A 23456-nucleotide genomic window follows, 5' to 3' on the forward strand; every position below is an offset into this window, starting at 1 on the left:
CCCATATATACACCATATCTGAGTATTCTTCTTTAGTGTAGATGTGTGGCATTTCAATGAACTAACACAGTTAACGCAAGCTTCTCTCCGATACACTCATAATGCTTCACACTACTTCAATCACAGCACCTCATGGACAATGGACTAGTTTAATGGCAGAAAGACGTCCCAAGAAAAGAGGTTGAAAGCAATGAGGAAGATAGGGCTAGAATAAAACGTTTGAGATATGAAAGTGAAAGATATTTTATTTGTAGTATGAATTTTCTAACAGAAAACAACGTTTTTGAAGTCTTCTCAAATTTACGTAAACGAAATAATGGCCTCAGAACTTTGTGAAAGAGACTGTATATATATCATACATGTTGAATACAAAGGGAAAAGCTCAATAATTTGTAGAATTTTGTTTGTTGTTTAGTTGGGAATTAATCAGTGAATTAACAGATGGTACTGGACCACACTCGTGGAAATTTTGGCCTTCTTGTATCATTCACCTCACGTTAGCACAATAAAACTTTGTCTTTACTCGAGTTTAGACAAAAAAATTCATTCGAGTTGATTTGAATCGATGTTTGATTCGAGGTAAACGCGTTGAAATATTCGACTCACCACATTTAAATATCATACGATCAGAGGGCAATAGACAGACATTTCGGCCATCTCTAGGTCCGTAAATAAGATTTATTCGACATTTACATCGTATTATTCACCTAACTGTACGTACCCATATTTACAGATTGTCTGTAAACAGCATGATATAATTAGGAAATTACATTATAAGAAGCAGCTGATTCACAAAGCATACTCATTTATTGTGGAAGAATTCTCTCCTACAGACAGTAAACACTTAGTACAAACTCATATGATAAAATTGTTACAGTTGCTTTTCGCAGATAAAGCCTAATTTTGCAGTGTTTAAGCCGTCATAAAGGAGACCATTTTCATCTGCTACGAGGTAGTTTTCTGCGGATCCTCCATTAGGTTGGCCAGGTGCCCAACTAGAATACCCCGTTTTATCCAGCGGCTCACCTGGACATATGAAACACAAATATGTTACAAAAGCAATTTTGCCACAACTTATTTGACAGTTACATGATTCAACAAATTACACCTTAAAAGTCCTGGATTTCTTAAAAACAATTAGTTATATGCTGCGGTAACATGTTGAGGGACAAATGAGATCGAGTCCATAGGTGTTGATACGTTCACAGATACAAATTATCAAGTTTAAGGGCGTTGCTGCAATATACATGCAACGTAGCACGACTGCGATCGGAGTATATAAGCACGGACATGTAGGTAAAGGGATTCGTGTGGCAGTCGTGTTGTTCTGAGGAGCGTGCTTTAAATGCGGCCCCGTGAATTATAGCGATGTTATTACCATATGCGTCCAAACAGTGATTACTGTTTGTGTTTTGGTAAAATGTAGGTTGTCCCTTAAAGATGCATGGAAAAAGATTTTTTTCTTTTTAAGAATTGTCTCCTAGTGAGTAATTGTGTGGAGCAAGTCGCTCCTTCTACTGGTGTAAATTTTGGAACTCAGTCTCCTTGAGTATTTATTGAAGGGAGAAGTGGTGCTCTTGTTAAAATTGTTAATACGGATATTCAAGCTCAGGTTGTTAAACTATGTTCGAGACCAGGGCCTCTCAAACGCCCAAAATCTCACGCGTGCAGATAGAGGCGCAAGAGCTCCGTGCAGATAGAGGCGCAAGAGCTCCGTGCACTGTGCATCACTGCCGCTCGGCATGGCTCGGATCAACGCTTCGTCTCTGGGCTACTCGGCTAAGCTCGGCTCAACTCGCCTATGCTCGGCTCAAGTCAGCTTGGATATGGAGCGCTACGGCGCAAGTGGGGCAGAGGGAGACAGGCGGAGCGAGAGAGACAGGCGTGAGGAAAGAGAGAGTAAGCGCTATTGCTCCAAATCGAGGAGTGGGGGGTCTGCACTCTGTTCGACCAAGCCAAGTCGTCTCTTGCACCGTGCACAGTGCATGCACCACGCGCATGCACCCTGAGAGGCCCTGTTCTAGACTTTTCTTATGCTGTTTCTCGAGCTCACGAGCTAGACCTTGTCCTGATTATTTGTTATTTGCTTATCAAAGTGAAAAGTTGAAAAGAAAAAAAATCAAAAGCTTGGCTGTCAAACTACAAACACCAGTCGAAATTCATCGGAGAATGAAGCCTGTGTATGGGGCAGCATGTCTGTCGAAAACCACCGTTGTGGAAGGGTGCACCAATTTCCGTGCGGGTCGCGTTTCAACACAAGGCCAGCCTCATCCGTTATGAACATTCGAACACCTACCCTATAGTCCTGATCTCTTCTTATTCCTTCGGTCACCTCGAAAAGGCCTTGAATGGTCGACGCTTCACGTCGGACGGAGATGTGCAGCGGGCGGTTGTGGACTTCTTCAAGCAGCAGGACACGGTGTTTTATCACACGGGGATCTTCAACCCGGTGCGACGGTGAAACGAGTGCCTCAATGCTTACGGCGGTATTGCCTGATTGGCATCCCGATTCAGAACTATACAGCCGTGGACGGAATTATTTTGTAGTTTTCAGATACCGGGCATCAGTGGTCGATATTCTCATGTGACAAGTAGACTAATGTTATATCATATTTAGTAATTTACTGGAGAATTCAGTTGTGTTTGAAGTATAGGGTTTTTCATAGGAACTTCGACAAACGATGGGAACAGGTTTCTCACACCAGAGAAGAAGGAAACGTTTCCCATATACATACGCGCTGAAGTGCTTCGTAATTGTTTTTTATTATTAGTATTAGTATTATTATTATTATTGCTATTGGCTTTACGTAGCACCGACGCAGATATGTCTTATGGCGACGATGGGACAGGAAAGGGCTACGACGGGGATGTAAGCGGCCGTGACCTTAATTAAGGTACAGCCCCAGCATTTCCCTGGTGTGAAAATGGGAAACCACGGAAAACCATCTTCAGGGCTGCCGACAGTGGGGTTCGAACCTACTATCTCCCGAATACTGGATACTGGCCGCAGTTAAGCGACTGCAGCTATCGAGCTCGGTTAATATGGATTATATTCCACCCGCTACCGTAGTGGTTCTAGAGGCATCTTACTCCCACAGTATGTTTTCCAGGTAGTAAGTCATACTTGAAAGTCATACTGGAACATACACACGTCTATCACCTTGGGCATTTTTTACAATGTATTTTTTCATCCTTCCTCACCCTCTATGCCAAAGGGGGCTGAAGTTGGACTTCAAAAATCGGGAATGTTACTATTCATCACAGCGACCAGGAAAACGATGGATTAGGCAGTATATTCTATTATTATTATGTCTCACTACCCCCTCCCCACTAAAGGGGGTTAAACTTTGAGTTTCAAAAAATCGGGAGTGTTACTATTCATCTCAGCGACACCGAAAACTGTGGCTTCGACACTATTTTCGATTATTTTAAAATCTGAATCCCCTCACCCCCCACCAGAAAGGGGGATGAACTTGGACTTATAAAATATCCGGGGTCTCGCCATTCATCCCAGCGACACCGACAACTATGGATTCAACATTATTTTCGTTTATTTTTATATATCACTCTCCCATTGCCACCCACCACGAAGGAGGCTGAACTTAAAAATTATTCCGGAGTGCCATTATTCATCTCAGCGACGCCGAAAATATGGATTCGACACTACTTTTGATTATTTTTATATCTCAGCCCCTCGCCCCCCTCGCCCCCACCCGCCCCTAAGGGTTCCTGGGGTGTCCTACCCCCACGTGGTTTGTCTCCTGATACGAAAATTTCGATGTGTACATTTCACCTCGGCGACCCCGAAAACTATGTATTCGACACAATTTTCGATTAAATTTATATATCACTCCCCCCTCCCCCCGATCCCAAAGGGGGATGGACTTGGACTTATAAAATAACTGGAGTCTCACTATTCATCTCAGCGACCCGACAACTATGGATTCGACACTATTTTCGATTATTTTTATATATCATTCTCCCATTTCCTCCACAACCATGGGGGCTGAAATTGGACTTCAAAAAATTCAGGAGTGTCACTATTCATCTCAGCGACCCCAAAAAGTATGGATTCGACACTACATTCGATGATGTGTATATCTCAGCCCCCTCATCCCCGCCCCTAATGTTTCCTGGGGTGTATTTCCTCCGCGTGGTTTTTCTCCTGATACTAAAATTCTGGAGTGTCACTACTCATCTCAACGACCCCGAAGACTACGTATTCGACAGTACTTTCTATTACTTCTATATATCACTCCTCGATCCCCCCCCCCCCAACGAAGGGGGCTGAAATTGAACATAAAAAATTCAGGAGTGTTGCTATCCATTTCAGCGAGCTCGAAAAGTATTGATTCGACACTACTTTCGATGATATTTATATCTCACCCCCTCGCTCCCCCCCGCCCCTTAGCATTCCTGGAGTGGTTTGTCTCCTGATACTAAAAATCCGAAGTGTACAATTCACATCGACGACCCCGAAAACTATGGATTCGACCTCTTTTCGATTATTTTATATATCACTCTACCGTCGGTCCCTACCACGAAGGGGCCTGAACTTAAAAAATTCCTGAGTGTGACTATTCGTCTCAGCGACCACAAAAAGTATGGATTCAACACTACTTTTGATGATTTTTGTATCTCAGCCCCCTTGCCGCCCCGCTGCCCATAAGGGTTTCTGTGCTGCCTTACCCCAACGTGGTTTATCTCCTGATACTAAAAATACGAAGTGTACAATTAACCTCGGCGCCCCCGAAAACTATGTATTCCACAGTATTTTCGTTTAATTTTATATATCACTCCCCCCTCGCCCCCACCCGAAAGGGGGCTGAACTTGGATTTTACAAAATCCGGGGTGTCACTATTCATCTCAGCGACCCCAAAAACTATGGAATCGACACTATCTTCATTTATTTTTTACCTGACCCCTAACCCCCCACCCAAAAGGGGGCTAGAGGTGGCTTACCCCCACACTGCTCGTTTCCAGACAGGAAATAATAAGTGTTCAAAATTTGGTTGGAATTGCTCCATTGGTTTAGGAGACGTGTCATTTACACACATACATCCATTTTTTATATATAGTGTAGATAGATTTTATATATCACTCCCCCCTCGCCCCCACCCCGAAGGGGGCTGAACCTGGACTTTAAAAAATCCGGAGTGTCACTATTCATCTCAGCGACCCCGAAAAGTATGGATTCGACACTATTTTCGTTAATTTGTATATCTGAGCCCCTTGCCCCCCGCCCCCAAAGTTTCCTGGGCAGACAGCCCCTGATACCCCCACGTGGTTTGTCTCCTGATACTAAAAATACGGAGTGTACAATTCACCTTGACGACCCCGAAAACTACGTATTCGACACTATTTTCGTTTTATTTTATAAATCAGCCCCCCTCGCCCCCCACCCAAATGGGAGCAGAAATTTGACTTTTAAAAAATCCATAGTGTCACTATTCACCTCAGCGACCCCAAAAACTATGGATTCAACACTATTTTCGATTATTGTTTTACCTGACACCCCTAACCCCCACCCCAAATGGGCTAGAAGTGGCTTACTCCCACAGTGCCCGTCTCCAGATAGCAAAGAAGAAGTTTCAAAATTTGATTGAAATTGCTCCAGTGGTTTAGGAGGAGGTGTGTCATGTGAACACATACATCCATCATCGGTTCCCCCCTAGCCCCCACCCAAATGGGAGCAGAAATTTGACTTTTAAAAAATCCAGAGTGTCACTATTCACCTCAGCGACCCCAAAAACTATGGATTCAATACTCTTTTCGATTATTTTTTTGCCTGGCACCCCTAACCCCAACCCCTAAGTGGGCTAGAAGTGGCTTACTCCCACAGTGCTCGTCTCCAGATAGCAAAGAAGAAGTTTCAAAATTTGATTGAAGGAGGAGGTGTGTCATTTGAACACACACATCCATCATCAGTCCCCCCCTCGCCCCCCACCCAAATGGGAGCAAAAAATCGGGAAAGCCACTATTCACCTCGGCGACCCCAAAAACTATTTTCTATTATGTTTTTACCTGAACCCCCTAACCCTCTACCCCTAAGGGAGCTAGTGGTGGCTTACCCCCACAGTGCTCATCTTCAGATAGCAAATGATGTGTGTTCAAAATTTGATTGAAATTGCTCCAGTGGTTTACGAAGAGATGTGTCATTTACACACATACATCCATCATCAGTCCCACCCTCATCCCTCACCCAAATGGGAACAGAAATTTGACTTTTTAAAAATCGGGAGTGTCACTATTCACCTCATCAACCCCCAAAACCACGGATTCGACACTATTTTCGATTATTATTTTACCTGGACCCCCTAACCCCCACTCCTAAGGGGGCTAGAAGTGGCTCATCCCCACAGTGCTTGTCTCCGGATGGGAAAAAATAAGTGTTCAAAATTTGATTGAAATTGCTCCATTGGTTCAGGAGGAGATGTGTCATTTACACACACGCATACATACATCCATTTTCGTTTATTTTTATATATAACTCCCCCCTCATCCCCCCAAAGGGGCTGGACTTGGACTTTAAAAAACCCTGAGTGTCACTATTCATCCCAGGGACCCCGAAAAGTATGGATTCGACACTATTTTCGTTAATTTGTATACCTGATCCCCTTGCCCCCTTCCGCCGCAAAGGTTTCCTGGGCTGTCTTACCCCCACGTGGTTTGTCTCTTGCTACTAAAAATCCGGAGTGTACAATTCACCTCGACGACCCCGAATACTATGTATTCGACACTTTTTCGTTTAATTTTATACATCAGTCCCCCCTTGCCCCCCACCCAAATGAGAGCAGAAATTTTACTTTTAAAAAATCCGGAGGTCACTGTGCACCTCAGCGACCCCAAAAACTATGGATTCGAAACTATTTTCGATTATGTTTTTACCTGAACCCCCTAACCCCCACCCCTAAGGGGGCTAGTGGTGGCTTACCCCCGCAGTGCTCGTCTTCAGATAGCAAATAATATGTGTTCAAAATTTGACTGAAATTGCCCCAGTGGTTTAGGAGGAGATGTGTCATTTACACACATACATCCATCATCAGTCCCCCCTCGCCCCCCACCCAAATGGGAGCAGAGATTTGACTTTTAAAAAATTCGGGTGTGTCACTATTCACCTCAGCGACCCCAAAAACTATGGATTCGACACTATTTTCCATTATTTTTTTAACTGATCCCCCCAACCCCCCACTCCTAAGGGGGATAGAGGTTTAGGAGGAGATGTGTCATTTACAAACATACAAGCATTCATTTATATATATGTAGATATAGATTCTCCTTGCTCGAAATTTTCAATTAATTCAAGCTTTTGTTTTAAAGTTAAAATCAATTTATTTCGCCTCGTAGCCATTACTGATGACACAGAAAACACACACACAAAACTGATGTACTGTAAGTTACATTGTTTTGTGTTCGATTTCCAGAAAAGCATTCAGCCACCATACTTCCATTCAAGAGTGCGCTCGAATTTCAAGCACGCATTTCACATGTACCTAAACAAAATGCTGTGAAAAAATAAAGTAAGTAAGAATGATAATAAAACAAACCTAGGAAGAGCACGAATAAGCCGCACTCGGATAATCGGGAGTTAGCTGTATTCGTCTTTTCTATCAAGTTCAGTTTTTGAGATGATTTGGTGTGCTATCTATGTGAAAATGATACAAAAAGCTGCAAAATATTATTTTTAAACAGAGATATTGCTTTTTGTGCACAATTCTTAACATTTTATTGTACTGCTTGATCTCCATAACACTTGCAACATTCTTGTGACCCATTTCATTATATTAAGTTGATGTAACAGACATAACCAAAGCTCTTTACCCTGAAATTTGCGCGTGAGGCGAAGCTGTTCGTCGTGAAAAGTGTCAGCCTCAGCATCGTACAATCATTCTAAGTCTACAGAAGTGATATAAGCCATATTTTAATATTCCAATTAGAGACCGGGATAAAGACATTTAATGTGTAATTCATGATCAAATGCCTAGCTTCACAAGTTTCGATGTTTCGTATGTCTATGTGATAGCGGCAATAGAAATCAGCATTGCATTAATAATGAATGGGATCCAAGGGAAATTTATTCACCAGGAGATCATTCTGATGAATACTAAACTCTTGAAAATAACAAGAATATATTTCCTCCATATCTATATAAAAGTGGGATTCATTAACTGTATAATGAAGAAAATGGCGAAGAGGTCCTTCGACTTCAATATCCGAGATACAAACTTTGTCAACTTAGCGAAGAAAATCTAAAGAAAGGTAACTTTGTCGGGCCTCAAATTCAAGATATGAAGAGAAAGCTTTCTTGAATACTCTGACAGACAAAGAGGAAGTAGCATGGGAACATTTCAAATGGATTTTTCGGCAATTGCTTAGGTATGAAGAAAGATATGGATTTAAAATAATTCAACTTCTACACTCATACAAGAAGCTTGGGTGTCGCATGGCATTAAAGGTTCACTTTTTTCACTCCCAACTGGACATCTTCTCCGAAAAACTTGGTGAAGTAAGCTATGAGCAAGTGGAGCGTTTCCACTAGAACATAAAGTCAATGGAGCAGTGTTACCAAGATTTTTGGAATGAGTACATGATGACGGATTACTGCTGGTTGCTGTGACGGGAGATTTTAGAAACCAGGTACCATAGGAAGAACAATTCAATATATTTTAATCACACAAGGTATGTTTATCATCATATTGTGTTCTACATTTACAGATATCAAAAAAACCTGCCACAATAACATATCGTATACTGTGTTGTAAACATAATAGTACTAGTCTTTGTAATCAGCACTGAAAACTGAACTAGAGAAGAATATTTGTATTCCTTATGATTGTGTTTATGAAAATTCACTAACCTGTAACAGCCATGTATTGTCCTTCCGTCAAATAGTCGTGTACACCAACAAATACATGGTGAGAGTAGGTGGCTCCCGCAAACTTGGGCTTCCTGGTGAAGATTGTATTCACAACCTCAACTTCAGCATCTGAGTTGATGACTATCAGATGTGCACCTTCTCGAACGCAAATAGAACGAGCAGTTTCCCAGTTCTCAACATTTGTATGCAGCTTGTAGAAGCCCAGTCCGGGGAACAATTCGTAGTCATCTGTCCATGCTGATGATTTCAACTCCGTGGCTAAGCAGAGAAGAAAAATTTTCAATTACACAATTGGAATCCTATGGTTTCAAATTCTGTTGATATTATCATCTCCCTTTGCGCACTACTTTGTGTCACATTGTCAAAAATTACTTCATAATTTTGCAACGATTGCCGTAATTCTGCGAAATGTGCCTTAAAATTGAGTTTAACACTCATATTTTACATTAATTTTCACCATTAAGTCTGGCTCGTATTGCAACCCACACTTTCTTCTAAATCTGTGCCCAGTGGAGAATGAAATCAGCAATGAGAGGAATTTACCTTAGAGAGAAGCCTGTAATAACTTTCAACTTTCAACTTTGAAACAGACAACACTGGCATGTGACCTAGGCGGCTGAAGTTCTACTTACATCTTCCGGGAATGTCCAAAAATCGGTTTGTCAAAACGATTTTCTCACTGAAGAAAGCCAGCAGATTACAAGGTAACGTGTGGTCAGCTCGACGAATCCTTCGGTCAATTTTCTTGGCTTTCTAGACCAGGGCCACCGTCTCAGCGGCGGTAATCAGGAAGGCTGAGTGGACCTCGAACCAGCCATCAGATTCTAGTAAAAATCGCTGACCTGGCCGGGAATAGAACCCGGGACCTCCGGGTAAGAAGCAGGCGCACTACCTATACATCGCGGGGCCGGTGGTAAGCTTATGGTTCAACGAAGTTAAATAAAACTGGATTGCTCTCGAATTTCTGATTTTGACATCCTAGAGCGCTCCAAATTCTGTAAAAAGTTGGTTCTTGCTCCCTGGCACACAAAAATACTGTCCCAGGAGCGAGTCTCACAGGAGAGTAAGGAAAATTTATTAGTAGGGCTCAAGAGATAGTGGGAATGAAAAGCGATCTCCAAAACAAAGTACTCAAAGCACTCGCCAGTTGGCTTAAATCAATAGCAATAAAATATTGTTCTTCTACTGATTTCTTCTTCGAATTGAGCCTTCATAGACAGCGTATTAAAAACCAATCTCATTCTCAGTGTCTGTGTCTTGTTCGCCTGCCGGCTTTGACATTCTGCCAGTACCTCTTCAGCCCGTCGATCAGCGCTTTCTTGAGCTCCTCTCGTAAAGGTACTCTCTGTCTTCTAGGTTCTGTCTCCACAACAAAACCCAGATAGCTTTATACCATCCTTCCTAAATTAACTCCGTCATTGAATTTATCCTCCGTAATGCCCATCTCTCTAAGAACGTTCTCTCACTCTTGGAACCATCCTAACTTAGATGCCTTTGGTTTGAGAATATTCCAGATGTTCTTTGTAAGCCAGTCATTAATGTCAAAAACATATCAGGCGTTTGCTCTATTAACCAGAGTTTCGTCTTAGGTCTGACACTAGACTCATCAGAGTGGGATGTGTCAGACCCTACCCACTGACACTGGGGTGTGTTGGTGAAAAATATCTAATTCCCTCCATGGGAATTTAGAATTTTCCATTGGGAATTGCTAGGCGGGCAATAATTCCATTGTGGAGATTTATCTCCCGTATGCAGTTATCAGACTGTGAGTCACCTGCATAAACCCCAGCGTCAGTGGGTAGGGTCTGACACATCCCACTCTGATGAGTCTAGTGTCAGACCTAAGACGAAACGCTGGTTAATAGAGCAAACGCCTGAACCTGAAAAGCCTTACATCTGATATGTTTTTGATATATTTGACATGCTCTATTGGTGAAAAAATATCTAATTCCCTCCATGGGAATTTAGAATTTTCCAGCCGGTCATTATCGATAAGGAAGATGTGCCGAAGAAACAGCAACTTTCTTTTTCTAATTATTGTTATGTAACGGTTCAAATCCCTTTACAAAGTGATATCTATATTTTATTATTGTTATTATTTCATCTGTGATATTTTTATTATTATCATATTATTATTATTTTATCTGTGAGATTACTATTATTGTATTATCATTCTTATTCAATTCAATTCTGCAATGCGTGTCGCTTGCATGATTGTTGTTAACTGTATGCATATATACGTATGTGTAGTTTAACACTAAATAAAAGGACAGTAAAGAATTGCTATATATCAGATGTGGATGTGACATTGCTATATTGTGCAATACTGCTGGCATTTCTGTCAAGTCATCGCTACGTCAGGGCTACGTCATCGTGAGCATTTAGCTCTGAGCTGAGTTTCTTTGATTTTCTTAGGGAACCCCGGGCTATTTCACCATTGTATGTAATATCTGTCGCGAGGTGGGAGTAGATAATAGTTATTTCTGGAGATTACGTAGGTGCGTCAACCTAACGCCTATATAAGGTGGCTGCATATTGTACCGTCAGTCATTATTCAATTGGAAGGAGAGGCGACAGTTGGTCGGAATGTGAACGAGATGAAGAGGGCTCAGTGGGTCATTAAGTCAACGGGAGTCTACGGGAAGGAGAGGACTCAGTGATTCATTACTCATTGGTCATTGAGAGAGTGAGGTCAAAGTTGGTCGGTCACTTAGTTGAAGATATGGACGGAAAGGCGTACCACGAAGTCATAGAAGGATGGTCTTACCAAGTAGTCATCAGGATGCAGAAGAAGTAGTCACATGGATACATCACCAAATTAGGCTTCACTCATCTACAGTAAACCCCAGATCAAAGGAATACGTCATAATTACACTCAAAGTGTTGAAGGTACAGTTAAGTGAACCAGTGAGGGATATACAATATTTCGTATAAATTGTTAAATGTCCGGTCAAGAAGAATGAAAATTCATGCCTAGTTTCTTTCAGTTGCAATGTCATAATTTCATATTCTCATCTGATTTGTCGCAACAAGACTTACTAATATTTTATATACAATTTCAAGAATATATTTTGTTTTATCAAATGAATTCATAGTATTATTTGTATAACAGAATTAGATAACCTCAAATTTGATGGGGAAACCGAACGCCAATCTCCTTTTCCCAGAACCCTAGATATAGGCAAGTTTCTCATTCTATTATAGCTGCACTGAGTGGTAGCTGGCGCCCTTCAAATAACGTATGTGTAAGTAAGCTGTTAAGAAGTAAGTGTGAGTACAAGGTTCGACGATTGTGTATCTTATTTAATGAATATTATTTCATATTTTTCAATTTAAATGCAGTTTTATATCTTTGTTAAGCTAGTCATTAGATGGAGTTAGGAACATTACAATGGGTCGACGCAACGTGGGACTCGAATAAATTCAGAATTTGTTCTGAACGACAGCACATCATAAGTTCATTTTGGGAGAAGTATGAACAATTAAAGCCAACGGAATTATTACCGGTAAATGTCAGGAGTGTAATTTTGTGATATATATTTGTATTTTGTGGTATGTCAGGGATCTGAAGAGGGAAATTAATTTGAGATCGCTAACTAATAACAGTGAACCAAAGATGGACAAGGAAGACAATAGCAAGTCACGTGATGACGAGGATGTTGTTTCTTAGGATATCCAAGGTGAGGTTGAGAGTAGGGAGCAGATGAACACGATGGAAGCTTCTGAGATAATTCAGGAAAGTGCAGAAATTGAGAAGCACACTGAAACTCAAAACGAAGTCGCGGGGGGGGGGAGAACCAAGATAAGGGCAAAATTGATTCAGCTTGAGTGACAATATGCTACTCAGAGTTCCATTTTCATCTACAGAGGCGGGAAATATGTCTAAATTCTTTCTTTTGTATCAGGGGTATTTCACTATTGTGAACCGTATCGGGAAGTGTACATATTCCTTAAAAGATCAGGAAGGGAAGATTGTCGGTACTTATAACATTAGGAATTTGAAGAAGTACTTCATGTGAGATTTGTTGAGATAAAAATAAGATGATTAATATTTGTGAGAAACTGGCAAAACAAAACTAACATATGTGAATTTGCGTGGGAACCAAAGTGTCGTATTGGTGTATTGGAAGAATAAGTGCTACATTGTCATGTATTGTATGGCAAAGCGGAGAACGAGACATTGGACAGTTATCTACGATAACAATATGCGAGAAAGTTTTCATATAAGTGATATTTCACAATAGGTTTTGACATGTTAAAAAAAAGGAATGTTGTATAATGATTTAATTTTTTTTGTATGTTTTCAATTACGTGTTATGCTCTTGTGAATTGTATGAGAGAGAGAGAGAGAGAGAATGAGACACTATACAGTTATCTACGATGACAATATGCGAGAAAAATTCTCATATATGTGATATTTTATAAAGTGTATGGATGTTGAAAAAGATAATTATTGTTGTATACTCATTTAAAGTGCTTATATGTGTCAGTGTTATATATATATTATGTTGTTCATAAATCAATCGATTCTTTGTTCTTCGATTTATTTATGAGGGAGGCGAATTGTAACGGTTCAAATCCCGTTACAAAGTGATATCTATATATTATTATTATTATTATTATTATTATTATTATTATTATTATTATTATTGTATCATCTGTGTTATTGCTATTATTATCGTATTATTATTATTTTATCTGTGAGATTACTATTATTGTATTATCATTCTTATTCAATTCAATTCTGCAATGCGTGTCGCTTGCATGATTGTTGTTAACTGTATGCATATATACGTATGTGTAGTTTAACACTAAATAAAAGGACAGTAAAGAATTGCTATATATCAGATGTGGATGTGACATTGCTATATTGTGCAATACTGCTGGCATTTCTGTCAAGTCATCGCTACGTCATGGCTACGTCATCGTGAGCATTTAGCTCTGAGCTCAGTTTCTTTGATTTTGCTAGGGAGCCCCGGGCTATTTCACCATTGCATGTAATATCTGTCGCGAAGTGGGAGTAGATAATATTTATTTCTGGAGATTACGTAGGTGTGTCAACCTAACGCCTATATAAGGTGGCTGCATATTGTACCGTCAGTCATTATTCAATTGGAAGGAGAGGCGACAGTTGGTCGGAATGTGAACGAGATGAAGAAGCCTCAGTCGGTTATTATGTCAACGGGAGTCTACGGGAAGGAGAGGACTCATTGATTCATTACTCATTGGTCATTGAGAGAGTGAGGCCAATGTTGATCGGTCACGTAGTTGAAGATATGGACGGGAAGGCGTACCACGAACTCATAGAAGGATGGACTTACCATGTAGTCGTGAGGATGCAGAAGAAGTAGTCACATGGATACATCACCAAATTAGGCTTCATTCATCTACAGTAAACACCAGATCAAAGGAATACGTCATAATTACACCTAAAGTGTTGAAGGCACAATTAAGTGAACCAGTGAGGGATATACAATATTTCGTATAAATTGTTAAATGTCCGGTCAAGAAGAATTAAAATTCATGCTAGTTTCTTTTAGTTGCAATGTCATAATTTCATATTCTCATCTGTTTTATCGCAACAAGACTTACTAATATTTTATATACAATTTTAAGAATATATTTTGTTTTATCAAATGAATTCATAGTATTATTTCTATAACTGAATTAGATAACCTCAAATTTGATGGGGAAACCGAATGCCAATCTCCTTTTCCCAGAACTTATATGGTATGTTGTCAAAAGTAAGCTTATTACCCCACACCCTAGAGATAGTCAAGATTCTCATTCTATTATTGCTGCACTGAGTGGTAGCTGGTGCCCTTCAAATAGCGTATGTGTAAGTAAGCAGGTAAGAAGTAAGTGTGAGTACAAGGTTCTACGATTGTGTATCTTACTTAATGAATATTATTTCATATTTTTCAATTTAAATGCAGTTTTATATGTTTTCAAGATAGTAAGAGAGTTAGGAACTTTTACAGTTATCGGTTCCACCTTGATGTATACTTCTTTACAGGATTTCATTCCATCCTGCCCGTCAAACCATCTGTTGCTCAAGATCATCCATAGTAGCCTGCGTTCTTATCTTTTACGACTCATGCATAAGGTCTCCGAAGCATATAAGCCTTCTGGTCTATCAACAGTGCTATAATGTCTGAATTTGACTCCGTAACTCAGCATCTTCTTATTATAGATATTTTTAGTCACTCGGAACGCTTGCTCTAATTTTCGGATTCGGATATTGGTCGCTTCTCGTTCTAGCCGGTTCTCTCGCATTACTTCATCCAGGCACTTAAACTTCTTGACTTTTCCAAACTTTTCATGTTCTGTTAACATCCATTCTGGACGATCGTTGATGTTCGTTATATATTTTGTCTTCTCCAAGGAGATTTGTAGACCTGCTTTCTCTGCTGTTTCTTTAGGTTTAGATTCCTGATTGCTGAAATGATGTTGTTGACAAATATGGTTAAGTCATCCGCGAAAGCTGGACACTCAACATACACTCCTTTGTGTTTAGAGTCTAATCGAATCCGATCTTCGTTTCCTGCTTTTTTGTTCAGCAAACTGTTTTTATGCCCATTATTATCATTATTGTCATTATTTTGATTATTATTGCGACAATAGAGCCTCATATTTCAGTAGGGTTAACGAGCGGTGATATCATGACTGGGCCTGCAGCGAGGGAAACAATAGTTCCTGCGAATGTTAAAGGCTCTTGATACGGAAGCTGGTTGACAATGAAGGATGTACGGTACACAGAATGATCTGGAAGTGGAAACTTCGAGGAACGTCTGTGGGCGTACTTAAAGAGCGAAAATGAGTGAGTCTTCAATGATTTAGAGTTATATCATTGCAAGTGAGTTATCAGGTAGTAACGAGTCGCGTGCGTCTGCGAGTACGGTTAGAACTGATGTACGATACAACATCGGAAATAGCCAGAACATATCTTCTTGTGAACAGGAAACTAAAATATCTTATGTTGCAGGAGCACTGTTCATGGGACTTAACCGTGGCCAGGATTAAACTTGGAAATTGGGAGGGACCCAGAGAAATAACCATAGGCTCTGTATAACCCCCATATGACTCAACTAATCTGCCCCATCAACAGAAGTTGAGAACCTAATTTGCAATGCAAAGAGAAAAGGCGAACACCTAGTCCTTGAATCAGATGCAAATTCACACCACACGGCACGAGGCAGCACGAACTGCAATGAAAGAGTTGAGTATTTAATAGAGTTTATTATGACTGAGTTGACGATACTGAACGTAGGAAGCAAGCCTACATTTATTAATAAAGATCGTAGAGAGGTAATAGACATTACACTAAGCACTACGCATATTGTAAACTTTATTAAAGACTGGAAGGTGCTGGAGGAACCATCACTGGCAGACAACCAGCACATCCAATTTGCAATAGATGCGAGACTATGTGGGATTGAGATGTACAGAGACCCAAAAAGAACTAACTAGGATAAATATAGAGAAGTTCTAGGGAAGGCTGTACCAAAAATACCAACTAACGTGAGAGGACAGAAAGAATTGGGTGAGGCAGTGGAACTAAAAGGCCATTATAGACTCATTCCATGACAACTGTCCCCTCAAACAAAAGAAAAACACCTAAAAGGTGGTGGAACAACAAACTGGCTAAAATGAAAAAAGAGGTTAGGATGTTTTACAGAATATCATCTAGAAAAGTTATGTGGGACGTATATCATAGGAAACTCACTGAGTAAAAACTAGACCTACGGAAAGCAAAAAGAAAATCTTGGAGACTGTTCTGTGAGAAGGGGGAATCACGCACTGAAACAGCGTGGCTCCAGAAATTTCTGAATCCAACCCATATACATCAAGTGAGGAAACTGGAGAAACCAGACTGGTCATTTGCTCAGGAGGGGAGGTACACGCTGGAGATACTAATGGCGTGTCACTTTCCTGAGGCTGAGGAGATGACAGAAGAAGAAACGGTTCCTGCCAGGTACATATCGTGTGCAAGCTACCCATTTAGACGAATTTGAATACATTGAAACTCCAAATACAACAGTGTATCTTCCAAATGCAAATAAGTTAAAGCAAGATAAACAACCCAGTTTACGAGCCTTTAGATCAAGTACTAAAGGAACTTCAAAATAAGTTGTTATACCTGGTGATAAGAAGCTGGACAATGAAAGGAAAACAACGTCGAACAAACTTCAACTGTACTCAGTTAAATGTGGACCAGTATTTTTAAGCCTATTTACATACTTTATAAGACATTTTAAGCTATTTTACTACCAATAAGTATTTTAATGTGTTAGGCGCTAAGTATCACTAAGCAACCACCTTCATCTCCGCATAATCCACACATAATCTTTTCCCCCTAACACTGCCTTCCTCCCTCAATTAGTTTATACATTTTTAGTTTCCCATTGGATATTTCTTAAGATTGACTAAAGAACACACATGTCCATACTTTTAATGTATTATCACCTAAGCTTCGGTTCGTACAACTGATGATGATTGCAAAGCATTTGAAACATGTACTGAATAAAAAATAACGATTAGGTGGAAAAACATTATTGTGAATATCGTATTCTCAGTGGGTTTGCATTTATAAGAAGTATGCTTTACACGCACCAGTTTTAGGCCAAGTCCACTCGAACCTAGACTTAAACACGGCCCGTTAATGATATCTCCCTTACTAATCCTCGTATCGAAAATGATGCACTAGAAATTGATTACCACGAAGGCAGGTAGATTTGCATTAACTTTGGAGTGCAAAAACACGGTTTCGGTTTCGTATAAAGCCCCAGTCAGTTCGAGGATTTTGATACAATACTGGCACTCAAACCTATCCGAGGACAGGTGGAGTCTAAATACGAAGTCTACTAGAAATATCTCCGGTAGTTTTCTAGTAATAAAAACTCAGACAAAGAGACAAACAAAGAAACAAACAGACACCAAAGATAAAAAATATGCAGATGGTCATTATTACATCTCAAACGGATACCTGAAGCAAAACTTTGCCAAAATAATCAATTTGCAGACATACAGTCGTTACAATTTTGATAAAAATTATTATTGATATCAAACGGCACCTGCGCCCCCGTAGCCAAAATTGAGTGCGCCCCAGTGCATGAAAAGATTGTATAACCCTGGTATACATTTGTAGTCTGTAGACAGATTCCATTTTCACTATCCTAGCCTATAATACTATGATGCCAGTAGAAAATCTTTTCCGTTAATGAATGATTCAATTAAGACACATACCCTTTTAAAATTCACAAGATGTAAATAAATTCAATTCCATATTTTCCTTAAGATGTAAATCTTCCTTATCAGAATAATACTATGGTAATTATCCCGGTATATGGCACTGTCCACATTTAGTACTCTTACACGACATAGGAATATCCATCGCTAGTTATAAGACAGGATCTGTCAAACTACTGTATACAGTATATTGTCTGAAATACAGAAAGAATAAAATAAAAATAATGAACAACACTCACAAGACGGTTCATAACGTTTGCAACAGTATGCCGACACAAGGCGAGGTACCTCATGCAATTTTTCAATAGAATTTCACCGCTATTATCGAAAATAATTATTACTGCAGGCAGATACGAGTATATACAAAATAAAAGATTTGGTATTTCCCAAGATTCTTTTCAATTCCAGTGTACCAAACATATAATAAATGATGGACTTACTTGAAACCACGGTGCTCAGCATAATCCTTTCCTTGCCGCTATATTGTAGATAAGTATGAGCTACCTCCACATCAACGTCACCTTTAGTTGCATTTTTCTCTTTGTTTCTTACAGAATCCTTTTGCAAATCGACCTGAAAGATTGTAATAAATATCACTGAAGTATAAGAAGTCGAAATTGTAAATACTGTGGCTACGTTTACATAGATGGGTAAAAATAGAGTTAGGGGACAATGATGCCTTTCAGCATACAAGAACGGATGGAATGCGGAGAACACCTGTCTTCACACAAAGATCACGGAGCAAAACCAGGAAGTTATCGCAGGTGATTTTTTCTATTTTTCCGCATTGAATTTTAAGGTAGAATATGAGATGGACTTACACTTCCCGTACCAAAATATTATATGATCGTAGAAAGTTTGTTCATGGAACAGTCAGGTTTTTCAGATATCTCTGTGAGACATTTGTAATCAACGGAACAAAACTTATAACGTGGGAGGGAGTGTATGTGTGTCCTTGATATTTTTATGTTTAAAAAAAATAAATTGCTCAACACGTGTAAAATAAACACTCTGTTAAGTGTTTAAATATATGCTTTACTAGTACCCTATTCTTGAGGTACATGTGCCAATTTTCTTGTGCCTGAAACTTAGAAACTTACCTCTACTAAGACAATGGATGCAGAAATTTGGAACACTACGGGGAAGTCACTTATCGACTGCAACAGCACTTTATATCTAGGTCACTTAATTTCCTCAGGAACATCTTTTTGGTACCCTTCCCGCTCCCCGAAACTCATGGCTCCAGGTGCCTACATCGTGGGCATGTGGACAGAACCAATTTTCATGGCAGATGACAGAACTACGAATATTCCTGAATTACGCGAGAAGATAACGCAAATTGTTGTGTCCTTGTAACAAATATTGTTCAGCCACATTCCCGAATTCTGTCTGCCATTCACAGCGATATTAAGAAAACTAAGGTTTCAACAGTTAAATCTGTAAGCAGTTAGAGACTGTTATACCTTCTTTGCAAGAAAAGTTAAATGAATGTCTCATTACTAGTTCTTTTGTACTTTTTAAAAGAAAAATACCTTTCTATCGTTGTCGCATATTCGCCATAATGGCGTAGGCACACAGTTATACCTACATCCTGGCTTCTGTTACCTTCCACTGATATATTTGATAGATTTAAACTGGTACCAATTACGGGTTACAAGAATTGTGCGATGATGCTCAACATACACGAACTCTTCAGTGAAAAATACCATCTTTCAGTGAAATAAATTAATCATTTTTCAACTATTCTGGGGTATATCTACCGATAAACACGAGATAGAGCAGTATATCGGGTGGCCACGGTTGTTAACGTGTCAACTATATGTGGTCTAACACCGTTCTTTGGGATCGAGTCCCATTCGTTGATATTTTCTTACCATCCGAATGTTGGCCGGCAGGGAAGGGAAGGTGGTGTTATATAACTTCTAATCACTAATAGAATGCTTGCGAAAAGCCTGGATTAAATTCCAATTCCTTCACTTCGAGTGAGAGCGTATGACGCTGTTGATGGTGATTCGTTTTTGACAGTTGTATGTAACTTTCTCAAGTGGATTACAACTCACGCTACAACTGCACACAATATGGCTTGTAAGGAAATACTGCAACACCTGTTTTGTTTGCATTTCAGTGCCATATAAATAATGGAAAGTGTAACTTTCATTCACAAAGTATATGAATAGTCCACTTATAATTTCTAATGTCTGGCACGTGGTGGTACACATTTTTTTTTGCTAGGGGCTTTACGTCGCACCGACACAGATAGGTCTTATGGCGACGATGGGATAGGAAAGGCCTAGGAGTTGGAAGGAAGCGGCCGTGGCCTTAATTAAGGTACAGCCCCAGCATTTGCCTGGTGTGAAAATGGGAAACCACGGAAAACCCATCTTCAGGGCTGCCGATAGTGGGATTCGAACCTACTATCTCCCGGATGCAAGCTCACAGCCGCGCGCCTCTACACGCACGGCCAACTCGCCCGGTGGTACACATTTTGAAACATACTGTACCAGTACAGTGTAATAACATTTCATGTACTTTATTTTGCGTTATACAGTAGAATAGCTTGATTTTAGTCACTACCCCAAGTTAGCATACTTTATCACACGTTTTGGAAAATTTGCATTCACTATAACTGATCTAGAGTGCAGAAGACGGCCGCTGTACATTGCATTAGAACAGCAAGAAACGTTTTCCGAGAACACAGGACTATGTCATGTGGGAATGGCAGTAGAAGATAAAATTACGTAAATTGAGGCTGGACGTCTGGGACCAAACATTTCTCCATGATATTTGCGATGTTCTGATATGGGAAAATGTAGAAACTATCAGGTTATCAAGCATCAAAAATTTCAGTTCTTAAAAAGTTTCTCGATCATCCTACGGTAATCTAAAACAGTGTTGAGGACAAATCTCCTTCCTTTTGAATTTAGAAAAAGTGTTGAAGTTTCTTGAAATTTCTTTCTTCCTTTTTTAATCACTTTTCATTCCAGGGTTGGCTTTCCCTTCGGACTCAGCGAGGGATCCCACCTCTACCGCCTCAAGGGCTATGACCTGGAGAGTGAGGCTTTAGTTCGGGGGGATACAGCTGGGAAGGAGGACCAGTACCTCGCCCAGTCGGTCTCGCTTGCTATGCTGAAGAGGGTTCTTGCAGGGAATGGGAAGATTGGAAGGGATGGGCAATGAACCTTGAGGAAGAGGCCATTGCCTTAAGTTAAGTACCATCCAGGCATTTGCCTGGGGGATAATTGGGAAACAACTTCGAGGATAGCTGAGGATGGAATCGAACTCCCGATCTACTGAGATGACATCCCGAGGCTGAGTGGACCCAATTCTAGCCCTCGTACCACTTTTCAAATTTAGTGGCGGAGTCGGGAATCGAAGCGGGCCTCTGGGGGTGGCAGCTCATCACACCAAGCAGTACACCACAGAGGCGGTCCTCTTGCAGTTCATATAACAATATTGTCATGTATAACGGAAGAACAGTGTTGCATTGAAAATCTATTCTCTGTATATATATATTGTGAGTACGAACTAACAAAACTTTAGAGGATTAAGTAATTACGATTATTCAAATACAAACTAAATAAAAATCATCAATAATATGAAACCACATCTTTTTCAGTCTAAACAGCGCATATTTGTTACGTTTAGTGTATGTATCCTAGCTGTAAGTAGATAAATTTATGCATATTTTGCCATTGTTGCTATATATATGTCAGATGTTGATTGTTACTTACCGACACAATGCGGTGACTCGTCTCATTCTTTCGGCTGCGTACCGTGTAACGAAGGGACTCGCCATTCATCGTTGAGCAGAACGTTTCAGACTCGGCTGCATTCACCAGGCACAGTGGCAGCAGTAGAAGAGGGAAGTTGAGAATGACATTCATGCTGTTCATACCTCCCTACGCCTGATACACAGAACACGAAACTAATGACTTGATTAATTATATTCACATAACAGGAGTAGTCATAATATTACTCTTAAAGTTCGGATGTTTCATTATTAATGAAGTCAAAGAAATTGGTATTACAACCAATATCCAGTATATCGCTTTATTTTATTTACTCTATGTCATAACTTACGTAGGAGGGTTAATTTTACTAGAGTTGGTAAGCTCTGTCATTCTATTTGTTAACTTGTCTCCAGTGCAAATAATGTAAAATTAAATTGAAAATATTGTTTTCAATGTCTAACTGAACATGTGAATAACTGAAGACAAAAGATTAACATAACATCGATTCTGTAAACTTTTTAAGAGCCGATCTGACCCGGAGGTGTTTTTCTGCAGTTTTGACCGAGAAATAACAAGATACAGACATAAACATTACAGCCTGTGTGAGCACTGGTTCACTACCATTCCTAAAATACAAATTCGTCTATAGTGAGCATTACTCTCACATAAAATAAACAATCGTCAGTGAAGAGGACGTCTCAACTCAATTACAACGTAGACCAGAATGTTATAGCGACATTCGTGTAAAGGTTTTGTTTGTTCATGATATGAGGACTTCTCCTCTTCGTGAAACTTGCAACTTCACTTTTTATCCCATTTACGTTCATGCCATTGTCTGGTGACCGTCTCACTACATTGTTTAAGTCCTCCTGCAGTCGCTCACAATCCTGCAACTCATTTACTACCCTATACATTACCGCAAATATGTGATTCAAGATCTTTACTCATATCATTTATACAGTATATATAAGAAAATGTAAAGGTCCAATAATCCTCCCCTGAGGGACCCTCCTCCTAATCATTACAGGATCAGATAACGATTAACCTACTCTAATTCTCTGAGTTACATTTTCCTTACATATAGCAAAGAGAAATGGCAATTTGTTGTCTTAGAATTTCAGACTATGAGGCTAAGGAAGCAAATTGAGATAATCAGGATTCTTACGTAAAATATCGACTCCTTAACGACAAGTTACGAGAAATGGAGTTATGGCAAGGAGAGTCGTCAGAACCTTGAAGTTCCTGAGAAAATCTCAAATGAGGTAGGTTAGGAGAGATATCACAAATTGCTGATCATAAGGCCAAGACCGGAGACGTTAATGTATAGGAAATAAAAATGTCGGTAAATATGTAGTTGTTTAGTTATGACTTGTTTCCCTCCTAGTTTAGTTGGTGGGTTACAGCCAAGGTTCAATCGTTCGGTGGGGTTCCAGTGTACAGCAACCACAGCATCTACCACCCATATGTCGGATGTAATCTTGTGAATGATTTGTATTGACTCCCCGTCTGAATGTTTCCACAGTTCCGCTATTATGTCATCTTCACTTGCCGCTGTGTTACATTTGAGATTCGAGATTCCCCCACTTAGTTGGCGGAA

General features: G+C 39.9%; 1 protein-coding gene across 1 annotated transcript; it reads right to left on the bottom strand.

Moving 5' to 3' along the window:
• Window positions 1-740: 740 nt before the first annotated feature.
• Window positions 741-22030, bottom strand: LOC137501063 (hemolymph lipopolysaccharide-binding protein-like). Its single transcript, XM_068227960.1, has 4 exons — window positions 21860-22030; window positions 18569-18701; window positions 8859-9137; window positions 741-1026 (listed from the first exon to the last, which is right to left on the bottom strand). Exons 1-4 carry the CDS (start codon window positions 22019-22021, stop codon window positions 872-874), a joined length of 729 nt encoding a protein of 242 aa, XP_068084061.1. The 5' UTR covers window positions 22022-22030; the 3' UTR covers window positions 741-871.
• Between the last annotated feature and the right edge of the window lie 1426 nt (window positions 22031-23456).

Source organism: Anabrus simplex, chromosome 5, assembly GCF_040414725.1.
Source record: "Anabrus simplex isolate iqAnaSimp1 chromosome 5, ASM4041472v1, whole genome shotgun sequence".
Lineage (NCBI taxonomy): Eukaryota > Metazoa > Arthropoda > Insecta > Orthoptera > Tettigoniidae > Anabrus > Anabrus simplex.

Coding starts and splice junctions, on each gene's coding strand:
- LOC137501063 (XM_068227960.1), bottom strand. CDS start 22,021: ATGAACAGCATGAATGTCATTCTCAACTTCCCTCTTCTACTGCTGCCA. Junction 18,702..21,859: donor CGAGTCACCGCATTGTGTCG/GTAAGTAACAAT, acceptor ACAATCTTTCAG/GTCGATTTGCAAAAGGATTC. Junction 9,138..18,568: donor GCTGAGCACCGTGGTTTCAA/GTAAGTCCATCA, acceptor TTCTCTGCTTAG/CCACGGAGTTGAAATCATCA.